The sequence below is a fragment of the Somniosus microcephalus genome, chromosome 6 (genome assembly GCF_052327205.1).
Source record: "Somniosus microcephalus isolate GS21.2 chromosome 6, FLI_Smic_1.0, whole genome shotgun sequence".
In the NCBI taxonomy this organism is placed as follows: Eukaryota; Metazoa; Chordata; class Chondrichthyes; order Squaliformes; family Somniosidae; genus Somniosus; species Somniosus microcephalus.
In genome coordinates, this window is record NC_140992.1 from 43,309,926 (window position 1) to 43,329,836 (window position 19,911).

At 43.9% G+C, this 19,911-nt stretch overlaps 1 protein-coding gene across 3 annotated transcripts in view; it reads left to right on the plus strand.

The window, feature by feature from the left end:
• Positions 1-19,911, plus strand: part of LOC147115650 (UAP56-interacting factor-like) — a 41,006-nt gene that overhangs the window by 8,880 nt on the left and 12,215 nt on the right. For 2 of the 3 annotated variants that reach the window (XM_085990085.1, XM_085990084.1), the window contains exons 2-5: positions 10,477-10,620; positions 11,969-12,126; positions 15,652-15,767; positions 16,064-16,160. In XM_085990085.1, the coding sequence (XP_085846211.1) occupies positions 10,477-10,620; positions 11,969-12,126; positions 15,652-15,767; positions 16,064-16,160 (515 nt within the window). The remainder of the gene's footprint in view (positions 1-10,476; positions 10,621-11,968; positions 12,127-15,651; positions 15,768-16,063; positions 16,161-19,911) is intronic. The other variant, XM_085990083.1, reaches the window with a different exon arrangement.

The window sequence follows — 19,911 nt, forward strand, 5'->3', positions numbered from 1 at the left end:
CTTCTTGAGTGTTGTTGGAGCTGCACTCATCCAGGCAAGTGGAGAGTATTGAGATGATTAACCTCCAACAACCACAGTCATCTTCCTTTGTGCTAGGTATGACTCCAGCCAGTGGAGAGTTTCCCCCCCTGATTCCCATTGACTTCAATTTTACTAGGGCTCCTTAATGGCACATTCGGTCAAATGCTGCTTCGATGTCAAGGGCAGTTACTCTCACCTCACCTCTGGAGTTCAGCTCTTTGTCCATGTAATGAGTTCTGGAGCCGAGTGGTCCTGGCAGAACCCAAACAGAGCATCGGTGCGCAAGTTATTGGTGAGTAAGTGCCACTTAATAGCACTGTCAACAACCCCTTCCATCACTTTGCTGATGATTGAGAGTAGACTGATGGGGTGGTAATTGGCTGGATTGAATTTGTCCTGCTTTTTGTGGACAGGACATACCTGGGCAGTTTTCCACATTGTCAGGTAGATGCCAGTGTTGTAGCTGTACTGGAATAACTAGGTTAGAGGCGTGGCTAGTTTTGGAGCACAAGTCTTCAGCATGACAGCCGGGATATTGTCAGGGCCCATAGCCTTTGCTGTATCCAGTGCGCTTAGCTGTTTCTTGATATCACGTGGAGCGAATCGAATTGGCTGAAGACTGGCTTCTGTGATGGTGAGGGCCTCGGGAGGAGGCCGAGATGGATCATCCACTCGGCATTCTGGCTGAAGATGGTTGCAAACGCTTCAGCCTTGTCTTTTGCACTCGCATGCTGGACTCCGCCATCATTGAGGATGGGGATGTTCATGGAGCCTCTTCCTCCCGTTAGTTGTTTAATGGTCCACCACCGTTCATGACTGGATGTGACAGGACTGCAGAGCTTTCTATAGCATGCTGCTTCTGTTGTTTAGCATGTATGTAGTCCTGTGTTGCAGCTTCCCCAGGTTGGCACTGCATTTTTAGGTACACCTGGTGCTGCTCCTAGCATGTCCTCATTGAACCAGGGTTGGTCACCTGGCTTGATAATGGTAGAGTGAAGGACATGCCGGGCCATGAGGTTACAGATTGTGGTGAAATGCAATTCTGCTGCTGCTGATGGCCCACAGCACCTCGTGGATGCCCAGTTTTGAGCTGCTAGATCTGTTCTGAATTTATCGCATTTAGCACGGTGGTAGTGCCACACAATACAATGGAGGGTGTCCTCAGTGTGAAGATGGGACTTCGTCTCCACAAGGACTGTGCGGTGGTCACTGCTACCAATACTGTCATAGACAGATGCATCTGCGACAGGTAGATTGGTGAGGACGAGGTCAAGTAGGTTTTTCCCTCGTGTTGGTTCACTCACCACTTGCCGCAGGCCCAGACTGGTAGCTGTGTCATTCAGGACTCGGCCAGATCGGTGAGTAGTGGTGCTACCGAGCAGTTCTTGGTGATGGAGTTTCACGGTCACCATTACTGATTCTAGCTTTTTATTCTGGATGTATTTAAGGCCGCGACTGCTGCCAACGACAAAGTAGTTGTGCATGCGCAGTTCCAGTGGGTTTTTTCGCCAGACTTCCCTTAGATTGCTGAGAAAGAAAGGTGAGGTGGTAATTTCAGGTATTGAGGTCTGTAATGTGACTTGAAGGTGATATTAGGATGTTGTCAGCTTGTGAGAGTTTTGTGATCTTGCAGAGTGTGCTTATCGCTATCTGGTCCTCTGTCGGTTGTGGTTTGAACACTCAGCTGGTGAGCAGAATGCAAGCGCAGGGTGTTGGGATTTAACCAGCTTGGAAAAGGATGATTGAGAAAGCGAGTAGAGATGGTGCGGAGCGATAGAGAGAGGAGCGCTAGACAAAAAGACTGTGGAGGACAGAGAAGGAACACGAGAAGAGAGAGAGAGTGGCAGCGGTGTGATTAATTCTTCAGAGTGAACTGCTAAAACTTCCAGTACAATTTAATAAGAAAATGTGACTTCAAGGTGATATTGGGATGTTGTCAGATTGAGAGTTTTATTTTCGCTATCCGCTCCTCTGCCGGTTGTGGTTACTTTGTCAAATTTGGGACCTGACATTTATGCACAGAATGCTTATGCGCAGCTTCCGGTAGCTTCCAGTTCATGGGCAGCAGTCACTCCATTTATTTAATTAACTGAATTTAAATTCCACAGCTGCCATGGTGGGATTTGAACTCTCCTCTCCAGATTATTAGGCCAGGAGTCAAGCCTGGGACGGCGGCAGGAGAGTAGGAAGGTCGAAGAGTAATGAAGGGTTGGCGTTGGGATTTGGAAGGGCAGAGTACCCGAGAGAGGAGAGATGAAAGGAGGCATGACGACAGGAGAGAGCGGTCGGGGAGAGATAGAGGGGAAAAGAAAAAGGGGGAGAAAAAAGTGGAAATTTGTAGTTCTCTTGTGGTCATGTGAAATCGGGTTGTACAGGAAACTTTGTGCTATCCGGCACCGACGGGACCGAGCTGTTGCCGTTCCCTCAAAACTGCCGGACATACCAGCGCTAATGTTGAAAGATACGGAAGCTTCTGAGCTCCGTATCTGTCAACAAACCCAACAGCTTCTAAACAGTCCAAGCGTCTCTGTAGCTTAGCAACAGCTTCAGCAGACCTTGCAGAGCTTGACTGTTGAGGGGAAAAGCAACGAGAAGAAAAAAAACTTAACGAAAATGGCTCCTGATTTTTGCCGGTGGCTCGAGCATTCCGGACAGTTAGCCTCCGGATAACACAAAGTTTCCTGTACTCGGTTGATTGTAGCTTCTTGCTTCTAATGGAGCTCTAATAGTTTATGAACATCAGGAGTCTCCTGGTAGGACGTCCAAGCCTGAGGCTGTCTGGGGTGAGGGACAGGTCAGTTGTTTGCTTGAGTGGCCTCCGACCAGAATGGTTGGAGGCTGGCATGAGCAGAACCTGTCCAGTAGCTTGCTTTTAGTTGAAACTCCATCAGCACTTCTGTCAGGATGAGAAGAGTTTTTTGTTCCAATTTTCTCGCCTCTCCTAAAGCTGGTGTCACATTTTGGGTGATGGCCCACAGATGCCAGGAGCCCTTCAGTGCGTTTCTCGAATGGTCATTCTTCAAGCAGGAACCTAAACAGTGTTTGTTGGCAGACTGTTAAACTGGGAAAAGTGTGTCACTGACCTCATCTCCTCCGGAGATCTTCCCTCCATGGCCGCCAACCTCATAGTCCCCCAACCCCGCACAGCCCGCTTCTACCTCCTTCCCAAGATCCACAAACAGGACTGCCCTGGTAGACCCATCGTTTCAGCCTGTTCTTGCCCCACGGAACTTATCTCTTCCAATCTCAACTCTATATTTTTTCTCCCCTTGTCCAGTCTCTTCCCACCTACATTCGCGACTCTTCCGACGCCCTCCGTCACTTTTCCAGTTTCCTGGCCTCAACCGTCTCCTTTTCACTGGACGTCCAATCCCTCTACACCTCCATCCCCCACCAGGACTGCCTTCGGGCGCTCTGTTTCTTCCTTGAACAGAGGCCCAACCAGTCCCCATCCACCACCACCCTCCTCCGCCTGGCTGAACTTGTTCTCACATTGAACAACTTCTCCTTTGACTCCACTCACTTCCTCCAAATTAAAGGTGTTGCTATGGGAACCCGCATGGGCCCCAGCTATGCCTGCCTGTTCATGGGATATGTGGAACATTCTTTGTTCCAGTCCTACTCCGGTCCCCTCCCTCACCTCTTTTTCCGGTATATCGATGACTGTATTGGTGCCGTTTCCTGCTCTCGCCCTGAACTGGATAAGTTCATTCACTTTACTTCCAATTTCCACCCTGCCCTCACCTTCACATGGTCCAACTCTTCCCTTCCCTTCCTTGACTTCTCCATCTCCATTTCTGGCGATCGGCTTTCAACAAACATCCACGACAAACCCACCGACTCCCACAGCTACCTGGACTACACTTCCTCCCACCCCGCTTCCTGTAAGGACTCTATTCCATTCTCCCAGTTTCTCCGTCTCCGCCGCGTCTGTTCTGACGATGCCACCTTCCATACTAGTGCTTCTGACATGTCTTCCTTTTTCCTCAACCGAGGATTCCCCTCTACCGTGGTTGACACGGCCCTTGACTGTGTCCGTTCTATTTCCCGCACTTCTGCTCTCACCCCTGCCCCTCCCTCCCAGAACCACAATAGGGTTCCCCTTGTCCTCACCTTTCACCCCACCAGCCTCCACATTCAACAGATCATCCTCCGCCATTTCTGCCACCTCCAACGTGATCCCACCAGCAAACACATCTTCCCCTCACCTCCCCTTTCAGCATTCCGAAGGGACCGCTCCCTCCGCGACACCCTGGTCCACTCCTCAATCACCCCCAACAGCCCTGCTCCTTCACCTGGCACCTTCCCGTGCAAGTGCAGGAGATGCAACACATGCCCTTTTACCTCCTCCCTTCCCACTGTCCAGGGCCCCAAACACCCCTTCCAGGTGAAACAGCGATTTACTTGTACTTCTTGCAATCTAGTATACTGTATTCGCTGCTCACGATGCGGTCTCCTCTACATTGGGGAGACCAAACGCAGATTGGGCGACCGCTTTGCGGAACACCTCCGTTCAGTCCGTACAGGTGACCCTGAGCTTCCGGTCGCCTGTCACTTTAATTCACCGCTTCACTCCCACTCTGATCTCTCTGTCCTCGGGCTATTGCATTGTTCCAATGAAGCTCAACGTAAGCTCGAGGAACAGCACCTCATCTTTCGATTGGGCACTTTGCAGTCTGCCGGACTCAACATTGAGTTCAACAATTTCAGATAATTATCCCTGCCCCCATTTTTCATGCAGTATGATTTTTGCCATTCCCACTTGTAACATTTCATCTTTCCTGCCTCTTACAAAAGTACAGGATGTTCTTTCTATTCCTTCCTCCTCTCCTAACCCCGCCCCCCCCCCCCCCCCCCCCCCCGGTCTGTGCACCTGCTTAATATCTGTTACATCTCCAGCTTTTTCCAGTTCTGATGAAGGGTCCCAGACCTGAAACGTTAACTCTTGTTTCTCTCTCCACGGATGCTGCCTGGCCTGCTGAGTACTTCCAGCATTTTCTGTTGTTATTTCAGATTTCCAGCATCCGCAGTATTGTGCAATTATGTGGGAAAGGTTGGGGATGTCCTGGCTCAGCCGAATATCCATGTGCGCTATGGGAGGCAAGTATCGGTCAGGGTTCCGATTCTGATCACTGGAGGCTGAGCATATGTGGGTATAAGATAGGGAGGTCCTACAAGCTGAATTTAGGGAGTTAGGAGCTAAATTGAAAAGTAGGACCTCAAAGGTAGTAATCTCTGGATTGCTACCAGTGCCACGAGCTAATAAGTTTAGAGAGAGTAAGATAGATAAGCTAAATACGTGGCTTGAGCAGTGGTGCAAGGGAGAGGGATTTAAATTCTTGAGGCATTGGAACCAGTTCTTGGGGAGGAGTGACCTGTACCAAGGGGACGGTCTACACCTGAGCTGTGAGGGAGCCGATGTCCTCGGGGTAATATTTTCTAGGGCGGTTCGGGAGGATTTAAACTAATTTGGCAGGGGGGGTGGGAACCTAGGTAGTGGAAAAGAGGGAAGTCATATGAAGTCAGAAATAGATGGTAGAAAGGTGAGAAGCAATAAGCAAAGGAGAGAAACACAAAGGGCCAAACTAATTCATAATGAGAGTGTGAAAAAAGCAAGCCTGAAGGCTTTGTATCTTAATGCTAGAAGCATTAGGAACAAGGTGGATGAATTAGTTGTGGAAATAGAGGTAAACAAGTATGATTTGATTGGGATTACAGAAACGTGGCTGCAGGGTGGGCAAGGCTGGGAACTTAACATCCAGGGATATACAATATTTAGGAAGGATCGGCAAAAAGGTAGGGGAGGTGGGGTAGCATTGCTGGTAAAGGAGGGGATTAATGCAATGGAAAGGAAGGATATTAACTCGGATGAAACGGAATCTGTATGGGTAGAAATGAGAAATAGCAAGGGGAGGAAAACGTTAGTGGGTGTGATATATAGGCCTCCAAATAGTAATATGGAGGTGAGGGAAGGCATAAAAAGGGAAATTAGAGAAGCGTGCGATAAGAGCACAGCTGTCATCATGGGTGACTTTAATTTACATATTGATTGGACTACCCAAATTAGTAAAAATTCTGAGGAGGAGGAATTCCTGGAATGTTTTCGGGACGGTTATCTGGACCAATATGTCGAGGAGCCGACTCGAGATCAGGCCATTTTAGACTGGGTATTGTGCAATGAGAAGGGACTTATCAACAATCTTCTTGTACGAGGCCCCTTGGGTCAGAGCGATCATAATATGATCGAGCTCTCAGTCGAGATGGAGAGTGAGGAAATTGCATCAGAGACTAAGGTCCAGAACTTAAATAAAGGGAATTACGAGGGTATGAGACGGGAATTGGGTAAGATTGATTGGGTGGTGTTTCTGGGGGGATTGACAGTGGATAGACAATGGCAAGCATTCAAAGATAGAATGGAAGAATTCCAGAACATGTTTATACCGGTTTGGCATAAAAATAAACCTAAAAAGGTGGCTCAACCGTGGATAACGAGGGAAATTAGGGACAGCATAAAATCAAAAAAAAGGGCATATCAACTGGCAAAAAAAAGCACCAGACCGGAAGATTGGGGGCAGTACAGGATACAGCAAAAGAGGACAAAGGGATTAATCAGGAAGGGGAAAATAGAATACGAAAGTAAACTTGCAGCAAACATAAAGACAGACTGCAAAAGCTTTTATCGGTATATCAGGAGGAAAAGACTGGTAAAATCCCAAGTCGGTCCCTTGCAGTCCGATTCGGGAGAATATATAATGGAGAATAAGGAAATGGCAGACCAATTAAACTCATACTTTGGTTCTGTATTCACAAAGGAGGACACAAATAACCTCCCAGGAATATCGGCAAACATAGGGACTAATGAGAGGGAGGAGCTGACAGAAATTAGTATCTCTAGGGATATGGTGTTGGGTAAGTTGAGGGGACTGAAGGCCGACAAATCCCCGGGGCCTGATAAACTACATCCTAGGGTACTTAAGGAGGTGGCCCTGGAGATAGCAGATGCTCTAAGGATCATCTTCCGGAACTCCATTGACTCGGGAACAGTACCCGTGGATTGGAGGGTAGCTAATGTTACCCCAATATTTAAAAAGGGGGGTAGAGAGAAAGCAGGGAATTATAGACCAGTAAGCCTTACATCGGTTGTGGGCAAAATGCTAGAGTCCATTATTAAGGATAAAATAGCGGAGCACTTGACAAATGGGGAAAGGATCCGACAGAGTCAACATGGATTTACAAAGGGTAAATCGTGTTTGACTAATCTGCTGGAATTTTTTGAGGAAGTAACTGGTAAAATAGATGGGGGAGAGCCAGTGGATGTGGTGTACCTTGACTTCCAGAAAGCCTTCGATAAGGTTCCACACAAAAGATTATCATGCAAAATTAAGGCTCATGGGATTGGGGGCAAAGTATTAACGTGGATAGAGAACTGGCTGGCGGATAGAAAACAGAGAGTTGGAATAAACGGCTCGTTTTCGGAGTGGCAGGCAGTGACCAGCGGGGTGCCGCAAGGATCTGTCCTGGGACCCCAGCTGTTCACAATATATATAAATGATCTGGATCAGGGAATTGGATGCAATATTTCCAAATTCGCTGACGACACTAAACTAGGAGGAGGGGTGGGCTCTGATGAGGATGTCAGGAGGCTACAGTGCGATTTGGACAGGTTGGGGGAATGGGCGGATACGTGGCAGATGCACTATAATGTGGATAAATGCGAGGTTATCCACTTTGGGGGTAAAAACAGGAGGGTAGATTATTATCTAAATGGCAATAGATTGGGAGATGGGGAAGTGCAGAGGGACCTGGGTGTTCTTGTGCACCAGTCACTGAAGGAGAGCATGCAGGTGCAACAGGCGATTAAGAAGGCAAATGGTATGTTGGCCTTCATATCAAGGGGGTTCGAGTATAGGAATAGGGATACCTTACTACAGCTGTACAAGGTGCTGGTGAGACCGCATCTGGAGTATTGTGTACAGTTTTGGTCGCCCCATCTGCGGAAGGATGTTCTTGCCATGGAAAGAGTGCAGCGGCGATTCACCAGGCTGATACCTGGAATGGCGGGAATGACCTACGAGGAGAGATTGAATAGTTTGGGCTTGTACTCACTGGAGTTTAGAAGATTGAGAGGGGATCTCATCGAAACATATAAAATTATGGCAGGCCTGGACAGGCTGAATTCAGAGAGAATGTTTCCAATGGCAGGGGAGCACAGAACCAGGGGCCACAGTCTAAAAATAGCGGGCAAATCATTTAAAACAGAGATGAGGAAGAATTTCTTCACTCAAAGAGTGGTGAGCCTGTGGAATTCCCTGCCACAGAGGGCTGTGAAGGCTAATTCAATAAATATTTTCAAGAGAGAATTGGATATATTTCTGAAGGCTAAGGGGATTAAGGGTTACGGAGAAAAGGCGGGGACGGGGTACTGAACTGGTAAGATCAGCTAAGATCTCAGATGAAGATCAGCCATGATCTCATTGAATGGCGGAGCAGGCTCGAAGGGCCGAATGGCCTACTCCTGTTCCTATCTCTATGTTTCTATGTTTCTAAGATGATCAGCCTTCCCTAAGATTGCTCCTGCAGCTGTACACCCAGCAGCATTCACTGCCTGGGCTCATATATGAATACCGTTGGTTGAGTGACACTCAGGAAGTGGAACTACACTATGTGGTAGGGAATTCGCTTTCAATACAGTTAGTTGCATTCAGTTCTAGTAAAGCTGTTGTAGTTTACAGGGTTGCTTGCTGTCCTGGTAGGAGACCAAGCTGGTATGAAGCCTAATTGGTGGTGGGTTGGTTGGGAGGGATGAAGGAGGTTGGGTATGAGAGAGAATGGGAATTCTGTTGTGTAATGTGGACCTTGTAGACCAGCTACTGAGGTCCCAATCTGGCCTTGTGCAATTCAGCAAGTTCCTTTTCATGCATGATTTTGAATGTATTTATAGCAAGAGCATTTGGAACTCACAGCTAGGTAGCCTTGGGAGCAGTGTAATATGCCAGCAGCATTAATGATGTGTGCTGTTTCTGGATTTCTGTTGTTTTTTTATGAAGTTCTGCAGGGGACTGGTAAAAGGATCTCCTCCTGTAGTCACACTACATATTTGATAACATTTTCTTGTCTGTAGTGGAAGTAAGTATCCAGAGTCATTCTTTACCCTATTACTACAGGATTTAAAGGCATACTACTGTATAAGAAGAGGCCCTAAAAAGGACTTGGTCACAAATATAGAATTATACCTGCTTTTCTTGCGCCCCCCCCTTGTACGTGCTGACTCTTATTGGGTACTGTTCCTCAGGCATGGTAGCACTTTAGTACTTAGCCCAAGTGCTCATTTATTCATATAAGGGCCTAGATAGTAAGCATTAATAGGGCCTAGATAGTGAGCATTAATAGGGTATTACAACTTTTGGTACATTACAAGTTGAGATGAACCCTGCGCTCCAATGGATGCCCCTGTACGCACAATTTCCAACATGGGTCTTTGTCTAATCAGAAGCGGGAACCCTAGATCCTTGTTTTATTCAGTGTTTGAGTTTTTGATCTGTCACACTGTGCGCAAGTAAATACCACAGTACAAAGATAATACAGTAATAAGGGAATAATTCAATTAGTGGGATATGGGAGCAAGATTCCCTCTCAAAGGGGTGTCTCTGGAAGGCCCTAGAATTGTGTTAATACAGGAAAATTTGAAAGCCACTGGAATAGATCACTGACTCCATGTTGTGATCTAAATTTTATCAGCATGCTTTTTCTGGAAGTTATATGGCATAGAACAGACTCGGTAGCAGAGAACTTCTGTTTCCAAAACCCCACCCCAACTGTCTGAATGGGAGTTCTCAGATGTGCTCGAAGTCCGCAAACTAGAACATCAAAGTATAAATCTGTAAATTAATTGAACTTTCTATTACTCATCAGCTGGGTAATAGATATTTTTAGACTTTGACCAGAATTTGCATGTGGTTTTTAAACTGTACTGAGATGTTTGTTCCTGATTCCCAATTTTCTCTCCTCTTTTCCTGAAGATACTGACTCTTGCTAGAATATAACTCCCTGGGCGCCAGGCGCCTTTCAGTACCTTGTCCAAGTTGTCATTCTTCATATACAAACCTGAACCACAAGCATTACCTGGCTATTTGAGATTGGGAGGCATCACAGCCAAGCCTGATGCTGTCCTCCCCTAACTAACCACTATATTTGCATTTCCACCAAAAATCACTGGATGGATTAGAACAAGAATTTTAGGAGATTTTCCCTCTCCTTCCCAGTTTGGGGCGCTGAAGCCATTTGCAGCATCCCAGCTGCTGCCTTGGTGGAGATCCGATAACTCGGTGGTTAAGCTGATTTTAAGGTAGTTACTATAACTTAATTAGTGTTTCCAAGTTAATAGTTCTTTCCATTGAATATAGCCTACTTTGTGGACCATCCTTTAATTGTTGACCACATATTGTGTCACAACAGATGATATAATTAAACTGAATAAACAGCAGCGGAATGTGAAAAAAGCTGTGCCACTCAAGGGAAAGCAGGCATTAAACGGATCTTCCCAGTCCAAAATGCAACAGAAGAGGTCAAGCAGTTGGCGTGGAATCCCACAGCGATTTGGTAAGTTTAGAACTTGTGAAGCTGCTATTCAGTCAGGAGCATTAATGATCTTAAATAACCTCCTCAGTAAGTTGAGATTCCTGGAACGCTGGAGCATGCATGAGTTAGGCAAAATCGGTGACTTGTCATTTCGTATCCTAGTATAACTACTATGTCCTTCTGTGCTCTTAAATACAAGGATAAAGTTCGTGCAATGTGCTTTTATTAGATTTGTGTCTGCATTCACCTTGTTGTCTTGCTTGCAAGTAGTCTATTTGTGTCAATGTTCCTTTTAATTCCAGTGCTCGAGAAAATTAAAAGACATTTTAAACAATAATTATAAGTTATCTTTTAAAACTTTCCTGATGGCTTAGTTGATAAATGTGTGTAACTGAACTATACAGACCAGAAAGGTTCCAGGTTTAATCCCAGCCCAGGGCCGCGTTTGCTGATCTTTGCCAGAGCAGATGCAAGGGCTTTAAAGTTTACCACTGCACCCTTGGGTTAGAGAATGGGGACAAAAAAGCAAACTAGTCCTACTCCTACCCATTGGCCAGTGCCGGAAAGTACACTTGTGGATGTTGGGTGAGGATAGAATCTGGATTGGCTGTAATGCTGCACGTGGACAAATGGGCTGTGGACGCTCTTGAGTCCAGGTTTGTCGGACCATGTGGGTGAGATACTGGCGGGTTCCTGCCATCCATATAATTGGTACCGTAGTATGAACTGGTGATGTGGAGAGGAAGAAGAAAATTGTTTCTGAGAAGACTGAATCTGGATTATTTAATGGTGTTTGGAGAGTCTTTTAAACTTCTCATGTGGCCTTGAACCATCTATATTAGAAAGTCTTGAGAAGGCACTCTGAATGTGGAAGTGTTGGTTTTCAAGTGTCATAAAATTGAGAGGGTAAGGGACTGCTGCATCAGTCGGCTATTGCACTGTTTATAAACTTCTGGTGTCAGGTTTCAAGATCAGCTTAGATGACAAAAGGTGACATTTAGGTGGTGCATGGATTTCGAATTGTCTTGTTGATTTCTGAGATCTGTGTTTGTGTCTTGTACAGTATAGACAGGATTGATGCCGCAAAACTAATGTGTGTGTGGTCTTAAATTCGTTCCCATTGTACTTGGATCCACAGCATGAAACTGTAATTGTTGTGTTCAAATTTACCATTCTTAATCAAAAATGATCATATGATGGAGTATGGGAGAAGGACATTCAGTGGAAGTGAGGCATGTTGTGGTGCTAATCTCCTGTATTCCCTCAGTCCAACATGATCTGAGAATTCTCCATATTTGATATTAAGCTGAGCATGTCTGATTTGAAAATGTAAAGTAAAAATCAGCAATGCTTTCATAAACCATTACAGGAACAGCTGTGAACAGACAGCTGCCAATGGGAAAGAGGAGAGGTTCTGGACCATGGAGGAGACGGTTTCAGGGTGTAATAACTGGCCTGGCAGCAAGAAAGGCTTTGGTGCTACGGAGGTGGATCAGCCCACTAAACAAGTCGGCCCTAAGTCAGAAGGTAAATTGTACAGGATTTCATTGCTCTGCATTTTTTATTTATGATGCATTCATTTGTTAAGATTAATTATCTGTGCAATAAAATCTGCATGTTTTTGATTGGTTGCGATTTTTTGTGACACCAGTTCATTGAAATCAATGGGAATGGCTATTCACACTTCATCCAGAAGATGGAGCAGTTGCCTTTTTAAAAAGTTTTATTTAACAGGAATGCCTATTCTAGTTTGCTCCAGATATGAGTTGTAACCTGTCTCAGCCTAGAACATAAGAACTAGGAGCAGGAGTAGGCCATTCAATGAGATCATGGCTGATCTTCTGCCTCAACTCCATTCACCGGCCCTATTGCCATACCCCTTGATGCGCTTACTAGTCAGAAATCTATCGACTTCTGTTTTGAATATACCCAATGACTGAGCCTCCACAGCCCTCTGGGGCAGAGAATTCCAAAGATTCACCACCCTCTGTGTGAAGAAATTTCTCCTCATCTCAGTCCTGAATGGCCTACCCTTTATCTTGAGGCTGTGGCCCCTGGTTCTAGACTCCCCGGCCAAGGGAAACATTCTCCCAGCATCCACCCTATCAAGCCCTGTAATAATTTTGTTTGCTTCAATGAGATCCCCTCTCATTCTTCTGAATTCAAGAGAATACAGGCCTAGTTTACTTAATCTCTTCTCATACGACAGTCCTGCCATCCCAGGAATCAATCTCGTGAACCTTCGTTGCACTCCCTCTTTGGCAAGTATATCCTTCCTTAAGTAAGGAGACCAAAATTGTACACAGTATTCCAGGTGTGGTCTCACCAAGGCCCTATATAATTGGAGTAAGACTTCTTTACTCCTGTACTCAAATCCTCTTGTAAGGAAGGCCAGCATACCATTTGCCTTCCTAATGGCTTGCTGCACCTGCACATTCACTTTCAGTGACTCATGTACAAGGACACCCAGGTCCCTTTGAGCATCTGCATTCCCCAATCTTTCACCATTTAGAAAATACTCTGCCTTTCTGTTTTTTCTACCAAAGTGAATAACTTCACATTTATCCACATTATATCCCATCTGCCATGTTCTCGCCCACTCACTGAGCCTGTGGAGATCCCCTTGAAGCCTCTTCACATCCTCTTCGCAACTGACACTGCCACCTAGCTTTGTATCATCAACAAATTTGGAAATGTTACATTTAGTCCCCTCATCCAAATCATTGATATTGATTGTGAATAGCTGGGATCCAAGCACCGATCCTTGCGCTACCCCACTAGTCACAGCCTGCCATCCTGGAAAAAAAAACGTTTATCCCTACTCTTTGCTTTCTGTCTGTTAACCAATTCTCAATCCATGCTAGTATATTACCCCCAATTCCATGTGCCCTAATTTTGTTCACCAACCTCTTGTGTGGGACCTTATTGAAGGCCTTCTGAAAATCCAAATACACCACATCTACCGGTTCCCCTTTGTCTACTCCACTAGTTGCATCCTCAAAGAACTCCAATAGGTTTGTCAAACAGGACCTCCCTTTTGTAAATCCATGTTGACTCTGCCCAATCTTACTATTAGTTTCTAAGTGCCCAGTTATTGCATCCTTTTATAATAGATTCCAGCATTTTCCCAACCAATGATATGAGGCTAACAGGTCTGTAGTTCCCCGTTTTCTCTGTCCCTCCTTTCTTAAATAGCAGGGTTACATTTGCTATCCTCCAATCTGCAGGAACCGTTCCAGAATCTCTAGAATTTTGGAAGATGACAACCAATGCGTCCACTATTCCAATGGCCAACTCTTTCAAAACCCTAGGATGTAGGTCATCCGGTCCTTGGGATTTATCGACTTTTAGTCCCATTAATTTTGCTAGTAGTTTTTTTACTAATAAATTCTTTAAGTTCCTCATTCTTGACACACCCTTGGTTTTCTTGTATTTCTGGGAGGTTTTTTGTGTCTTCCGTGAAGACAGAAACAAAGTATTTATTTAATTTCTCTGCCATTTCCTCATTCCCCATTATAAATTCTCCCGTCTCTGACTGTAAAGGACCTACATTTACCTTCGCTAGTCTTTTCCTTTTCACATACCTATAGAAGCTTTTACAATCAGTTTTTATATTTTTCGCTAGTTTGTGCTCATATTCCATTTTTCCTTTCTTTATCAATTTCTTGGTCCCCCTTTCCTGATTTCTAAAACGATCCCAATCCTCAGGCTGATCGCTTTTTCTGGCAACTTTATACGCTTCCTCCTTTGACTTAATACTAGCTTTAATTTCTTTTGTTAGCCATGGTTGGATCACTTTTCCTTTTGAGTTTTTATGCCCTAGAGGAATATATGTTAGAACAAACACAGCTAAACAATCTACCCATGAACAAGGCCATGGGGAGATTCACTAATAGTTCTATAACTGTTTGAGTTTTCTTCAGTAGCCTTTTTTTTGTAGCCACCATAATCAGGAGTGGCAGCATCCACCATCCACACTTCCCAACCAAGGTTGTTCAATATTGATCAGGGGTGGGGACCAGAGCTGTTTTCTGTTTTTCCCCCCCATTGAGTTAATTTAGGGACACTGATGCCAATTGTGGAATATTTTATGTTTGTTTTTTGCATTGTGTTGTAGTATTTTTCTGCCTCTTAATGGTGCAGTGGTAGAAGCTAAAAATTAATGGTACCACTGGTACTAGTGCCACTCAATTTCCCAAAGACTTGTTACTGTAGAAATCAGGCAGCAGCTGCATGAGGCAGTACTTTTTTTGAATTAATTCTCCGGATGTGGGTGTCGCTTGCACAGCTGGTACTTATTGCCCATCCTTAGTTATCCTGAGAATGTGGTGGTGGGGCTCCTTCAACTGAGTAGCTTGCTGAGCCACTTCAGATAGCAGTTAAGTCAACCACATTGGTGTGGAACTGGAGTCACAGGCCATGCCGGGTAAAGACGGCAGGTTTCCATCCCTGAAGGACATTAGGAAGAAAGAACTTGTATTTACATAGCGCCTTTCATGACCTCCGGATGTTCCAAAGCGCTTTACAGCCAATTAAGTACTTTTGAAGTGTAGTCACCCGAGTTAATATTAATGAACCAGTTGCATTTTTACAGCAGTCGGACAGCCTCTGGATTATGAGTCCAGTGACATTACTGTGCCGGATCGTGTATTGTAGTAAAATAAACTGAGGTTAAAAAAAAGTAGTAAATTAAAGTGAAACTTTGTGTAGGAAATAGCTGCAAGTTATCAATGCAGCAAGAAAATGAAGAATGGCTAATGTTAAAATAAAAGACGCAGGAGATTTAATAAAGGATAAGGTAAAGATGTTGAACTGATAAATACATATAAGGTGCAGCAGTGACTTTTAAAGCAAAAATTGAAATTAAACCAATTAAAATACAAAGGCAAATGTAGATTTAGAGACACAAAATTCAATCTTATGTAAATTGGTGCATTTTGGTGTGAGGTTTGAGCATAAGAAATCTGATGACAGCTCTCTCCTCCCTTCCCCCTCCCACCCTCTCCTCTAGGCTGTCTGTATTTGGTGTTGATTTCTTCTAAATGATTTCAGCAGGCTAGACAAAGACCAAGAGCTCCACTCCAGAGAAGCACATCAGTATTGAGGCAGAATGAAGGACCATGGAGTGGCATGCCAACACTGAGGCATTCAATGCAGCTAAAGAGGAGGTGAGGAGATGGTTGACAGTGCTAAGGCGGGGTGGGTGGTAAGAAGAAATTGAGAATGAAGTTGCCAGAAAAAGGGTAATCCATTAACAAACAGATCTTTACTTGTCAAAGTAATTCCACCAAATTGGGACTACAGATGTTACTGTAGCTGATGGAGATTGAGATAACTGACCAAAAATATCTGAAGTAATTATGCTTCAATAAGGCTGAAGTGAACACTTTTGAAATTGTATTAGATTCTTCATTCTGTAAAGACATTTCCTTCTTGTTGTCCTAATCTTCTTTCATATTTTCAGGAATCCAGTGCAAACCAATTCTTCCAGGACTCCCGCACAGATGCAGCAAAACAAAGAAGCGCGACAGGCAACATTTATTTTCAAAAGAGGCCTAAAGGTATGGAAGAGTCCACCTGAAAGAAATAGCTCAACACTTCTAGTTCAGAATATCCTGTTGTTTTCATTTAACATGTTGATATCTATGAATAGACATTGATTACAGAGGCAATTACTGTGGAGGTTCAATTTAAGTAGTGTGTGGGTCTTGCATGGTAGAAATATTGCACTTATAAATGTAAGAGCATAAAGTATAGAATGACAAAGGGTTTTTGCCCTATCAATTTGAGAACTTAAGTCTTTCCATATCTCATATACACTCTACTCCTGTTTGTTACCTCCTGCAAGAAAATTCTACAAAATTTGATTTCTCTCCCAAAGGTAGTCAGATAAAATTCCTCAATAATCATCTATTATTCAGCCCTTACCTACTCCCCTCCATAGACAACTTCCTCAGCAGCAAAAGAACCAGTGTATCTGGTGGGGTGCTTGTGTGTTTACCAGCCTTCTAAACATATATGCTAATTTTGTGCTGAGCCTTAAATAGCTTGAAGTTAATTTGCACTAGCATTCAGTTTTTTTTTTGAAAGTGGCAAACTCTAAAATGAAAATCCTTCAGGCCATATTTTGAAAGCTGTTCTTTATTGATTTGATTATCTTTTGTATGAATATTTGCTCCATGTGACATTTAGCTTTTTGGAAGTCACTGTTTTTCTTCTTCGATTTCCCCATCCCTTCCCCCAAACTTTTTTCATTCCTCTCCTGATTGTGTTGACTTGTGCTGGAGTACAGTTCCAAACAGACTGGGTATTCTTTGGTACATTTTGCCTAAGTGGCCATTCTGGTGGTGGGAACCTGGATTTGGTGTCAACAGTTTATTTGACCTTGGGGTATTTTAGTTGACACATTTTATTTTCATTGTGGAACACTGGATAGTAATAAGGAGTGGGAACCATGTCTAATTTCCTCCCCCTTGTTCAGGGATTCTGGGCCAATTGTGATGCTCTTCTGCCGAGCTGGTGGCAGAATTTGTTTTAAATCTCATTCTCAACACTTTTTGCTAGGCGATCTGAGATTTGCTCATGTTTCTTTTCAATTTTATTTAGTAAATACCTGAAGCCACTATGTACAAAGCTTAAATTTGAATAAACCTTCACATGAATGTGGGTGATGGTGGACAGGCCACATTTATTGCTCATCCCTACTTGCCCTGATGGTGGTGATTTGATCTGTTATACAACTGAGTGGTTTGCTCGGCAACTTCAGAGGGCAGTAAGAGTCAACCACATAATGTTGACTAGTCACGTATAGGTCAGATCAGGTGGATTCCCTTTTCTGAAGAACATTAGTAAACCAGTTGGGTTTTTACAACAATTTGGCAGCTTTTATGATTATTTTCTTTCTGGTGTTAACTAGATTTATTATATTCAATTTCACAGCCTGCTATGATGGGATTTGAACCTATCTCTGAGTTCCTAGTCCAGTACCATATTTACTACACTATTGATCCTGCATGGCAGCATTGAGGAAGAGTTCATAGAGTGTATTAGGGACGGGTTCCTTGAGCAGTATGTAACTGACCAACCAGAGGGCAGGCAATCTTAGATCTGGTCCTGTGTAATGAGACAGGATTAATAAAAAAATGTCCTAGTAAAGGATCCCCTTGGAATGAGTGACCATAATATGGTTGAATTCCAAATTCAGTTTGAGGGTGAGAGTTGGATCTCAAACCAGCGTACTAAGCTTAAATAAAGGAGACTATGAAGGTATGAGAGTAGAATTGACTAAAGTGGACTGGGAAAACAGGTTAAAGTGTAAGACGGTACAAGAGCAGTGGTCTACATTCAAGGAGATATTTCACATCTTTCAAGATAAATATATTCCACTGAGGAAAAAGGGGAGTAAAAGAAAAGACAGCCATCCGTGGCTTAGTAAAGTAATAAAGGATAGTATTCGACTGAAAACAAGGGCATATAAATTAGCCAAATCTAGTGGGAGGATAGAAGATTGGGAAGCATTTAAAAGCCAGCAAACAATAACTAAAAGATTAATTAAGAAAGGGAAGATAGATTATGAAAGTAAACTAGCAAAAAATATAAAAAAAGTAAACTAGCAAAAAATATAAAAACAGATGGCAAGAGTTTCTACAGCTATATAAAAAGAAAAAGGGTGGCTAAAGTGAACGTTGTTTCCCAGTCCCATCCTCTAAGGGACCTAGTGGTGGGGAACATGGAGATGGCAAAGACGCTGAACAAATATTTTGTATCAGTCTTTACAGTAGAGGACACTAAAAATATCCCAACACTGGACAAATAGGGGGCAATGGGGGCGGGGGTGGAGGAGCTAAACACGATTAAAATCACTAAGGAGATGGTACTCAGTAAAATAATGGGACTTAAGGCGAATAAATCCCCCGGACCTGATGGCCTACATCCTAGGGTCTTGAGAGAAGTGGCGGTAGGGATTGTGGATGCATTGGTGATCATTTTCCAGAACTCCCTGGACTTAGGAAAGGTCCCGGCAGATTGGAAAACTGCTAATGTAACACCCTTATTTAAGAAGGGAAGTAGACAAAAAGCTGGAAACTATAGACCACATAGCCTAACATCTGTGGTTGGCAAAATGTTGGAGTCCATTATTAAGGATACAGTAACAGAGCATTTGGATAAACATAATTTAATAGGACAGAGTCAGCATGGTTTTACGAAGGGGAAGTCATGTTTGACAAATTTGCTCGAATTCTTTGAGGATATAACATACAGGGTGGATAAAGGGGAACCAGTGGATGTAGTGTATTTGGACTTCCAAAAGGCATTTGACAAGGTTCCACACAAAAGATTACTGATCAAGATAAAAAAATCACGGGATTGGGGGTAATATACTGGCATGGGTGGAAGATTGGCTATCTTAACAAAAAACAGAGTTGGGATAAATGGTTCGTTCTCGGGCTGGCAATCAGTAACTAGTGGTGTTCCGCAGGGGTCAGTGCTGGGACCCCAACTCTTTACAATCTGTATTAACGATTTGGAGGAAGGGACCGAGTGCAACATATCCAAGTTTGCCGACGATACAAAGATGGGAGGGAAAGCAGTGAGTGAGGAGGACATTAAAAACCTGCAAAAGGACATAGACAGGCTAAGTGAGTGGGCAGAGATTTGGCAGATGCAATATAATGTTGGAAAGTGTGAGGTTATGCACTTTGGCAGAAAAAATCAAGAGCAAGTTATTATCTAAATGGAGAGAAACTGCAAAGTGCTACAGTACAAAGGGATCTGGGGGTCCTGGTGCATGAAACACAAAAAGTTAGTATGCAGGTGCAGCAGGTGATCAGGAAGGCCAATGGAATCTTGGCTTTTATTGCAAGGGGGATGGAGTATAAAAACAGGGAAGTCTTGCTGCAGTTATACAGGGTATTGGTGAGGCCACACCTGGAATACTGCGTGCAGTTTTGGTTTCCATATTTAAGAAAAGATATACTTGCTCTCGAGGCGGTTCAGAGAAGGTTCACTCGGTTGATTCCAGAGATGAGGGGGTTGACGTATGAGGAAAGGTTGAGTAGGTTGGGACTCTACTCATTGGAGTTCAGAAGAATGAGAGGCGATCTTATCGAAACATATAAGATTGTACTGGCCGCGCTAGACGTGCTCCTATCTAGTTATCCAGCAAGTTAAACACTTATTCAAAATAATTCTTCGTGAAGCTGTTTGCTGTTTGAAGCCTTTACTTGAACAAATTTGTGAAACTGTAAACAAAGATAAAGTATGTTTTGTACATAAACTGAGTACTATACATTCGATATTACATAAGATATA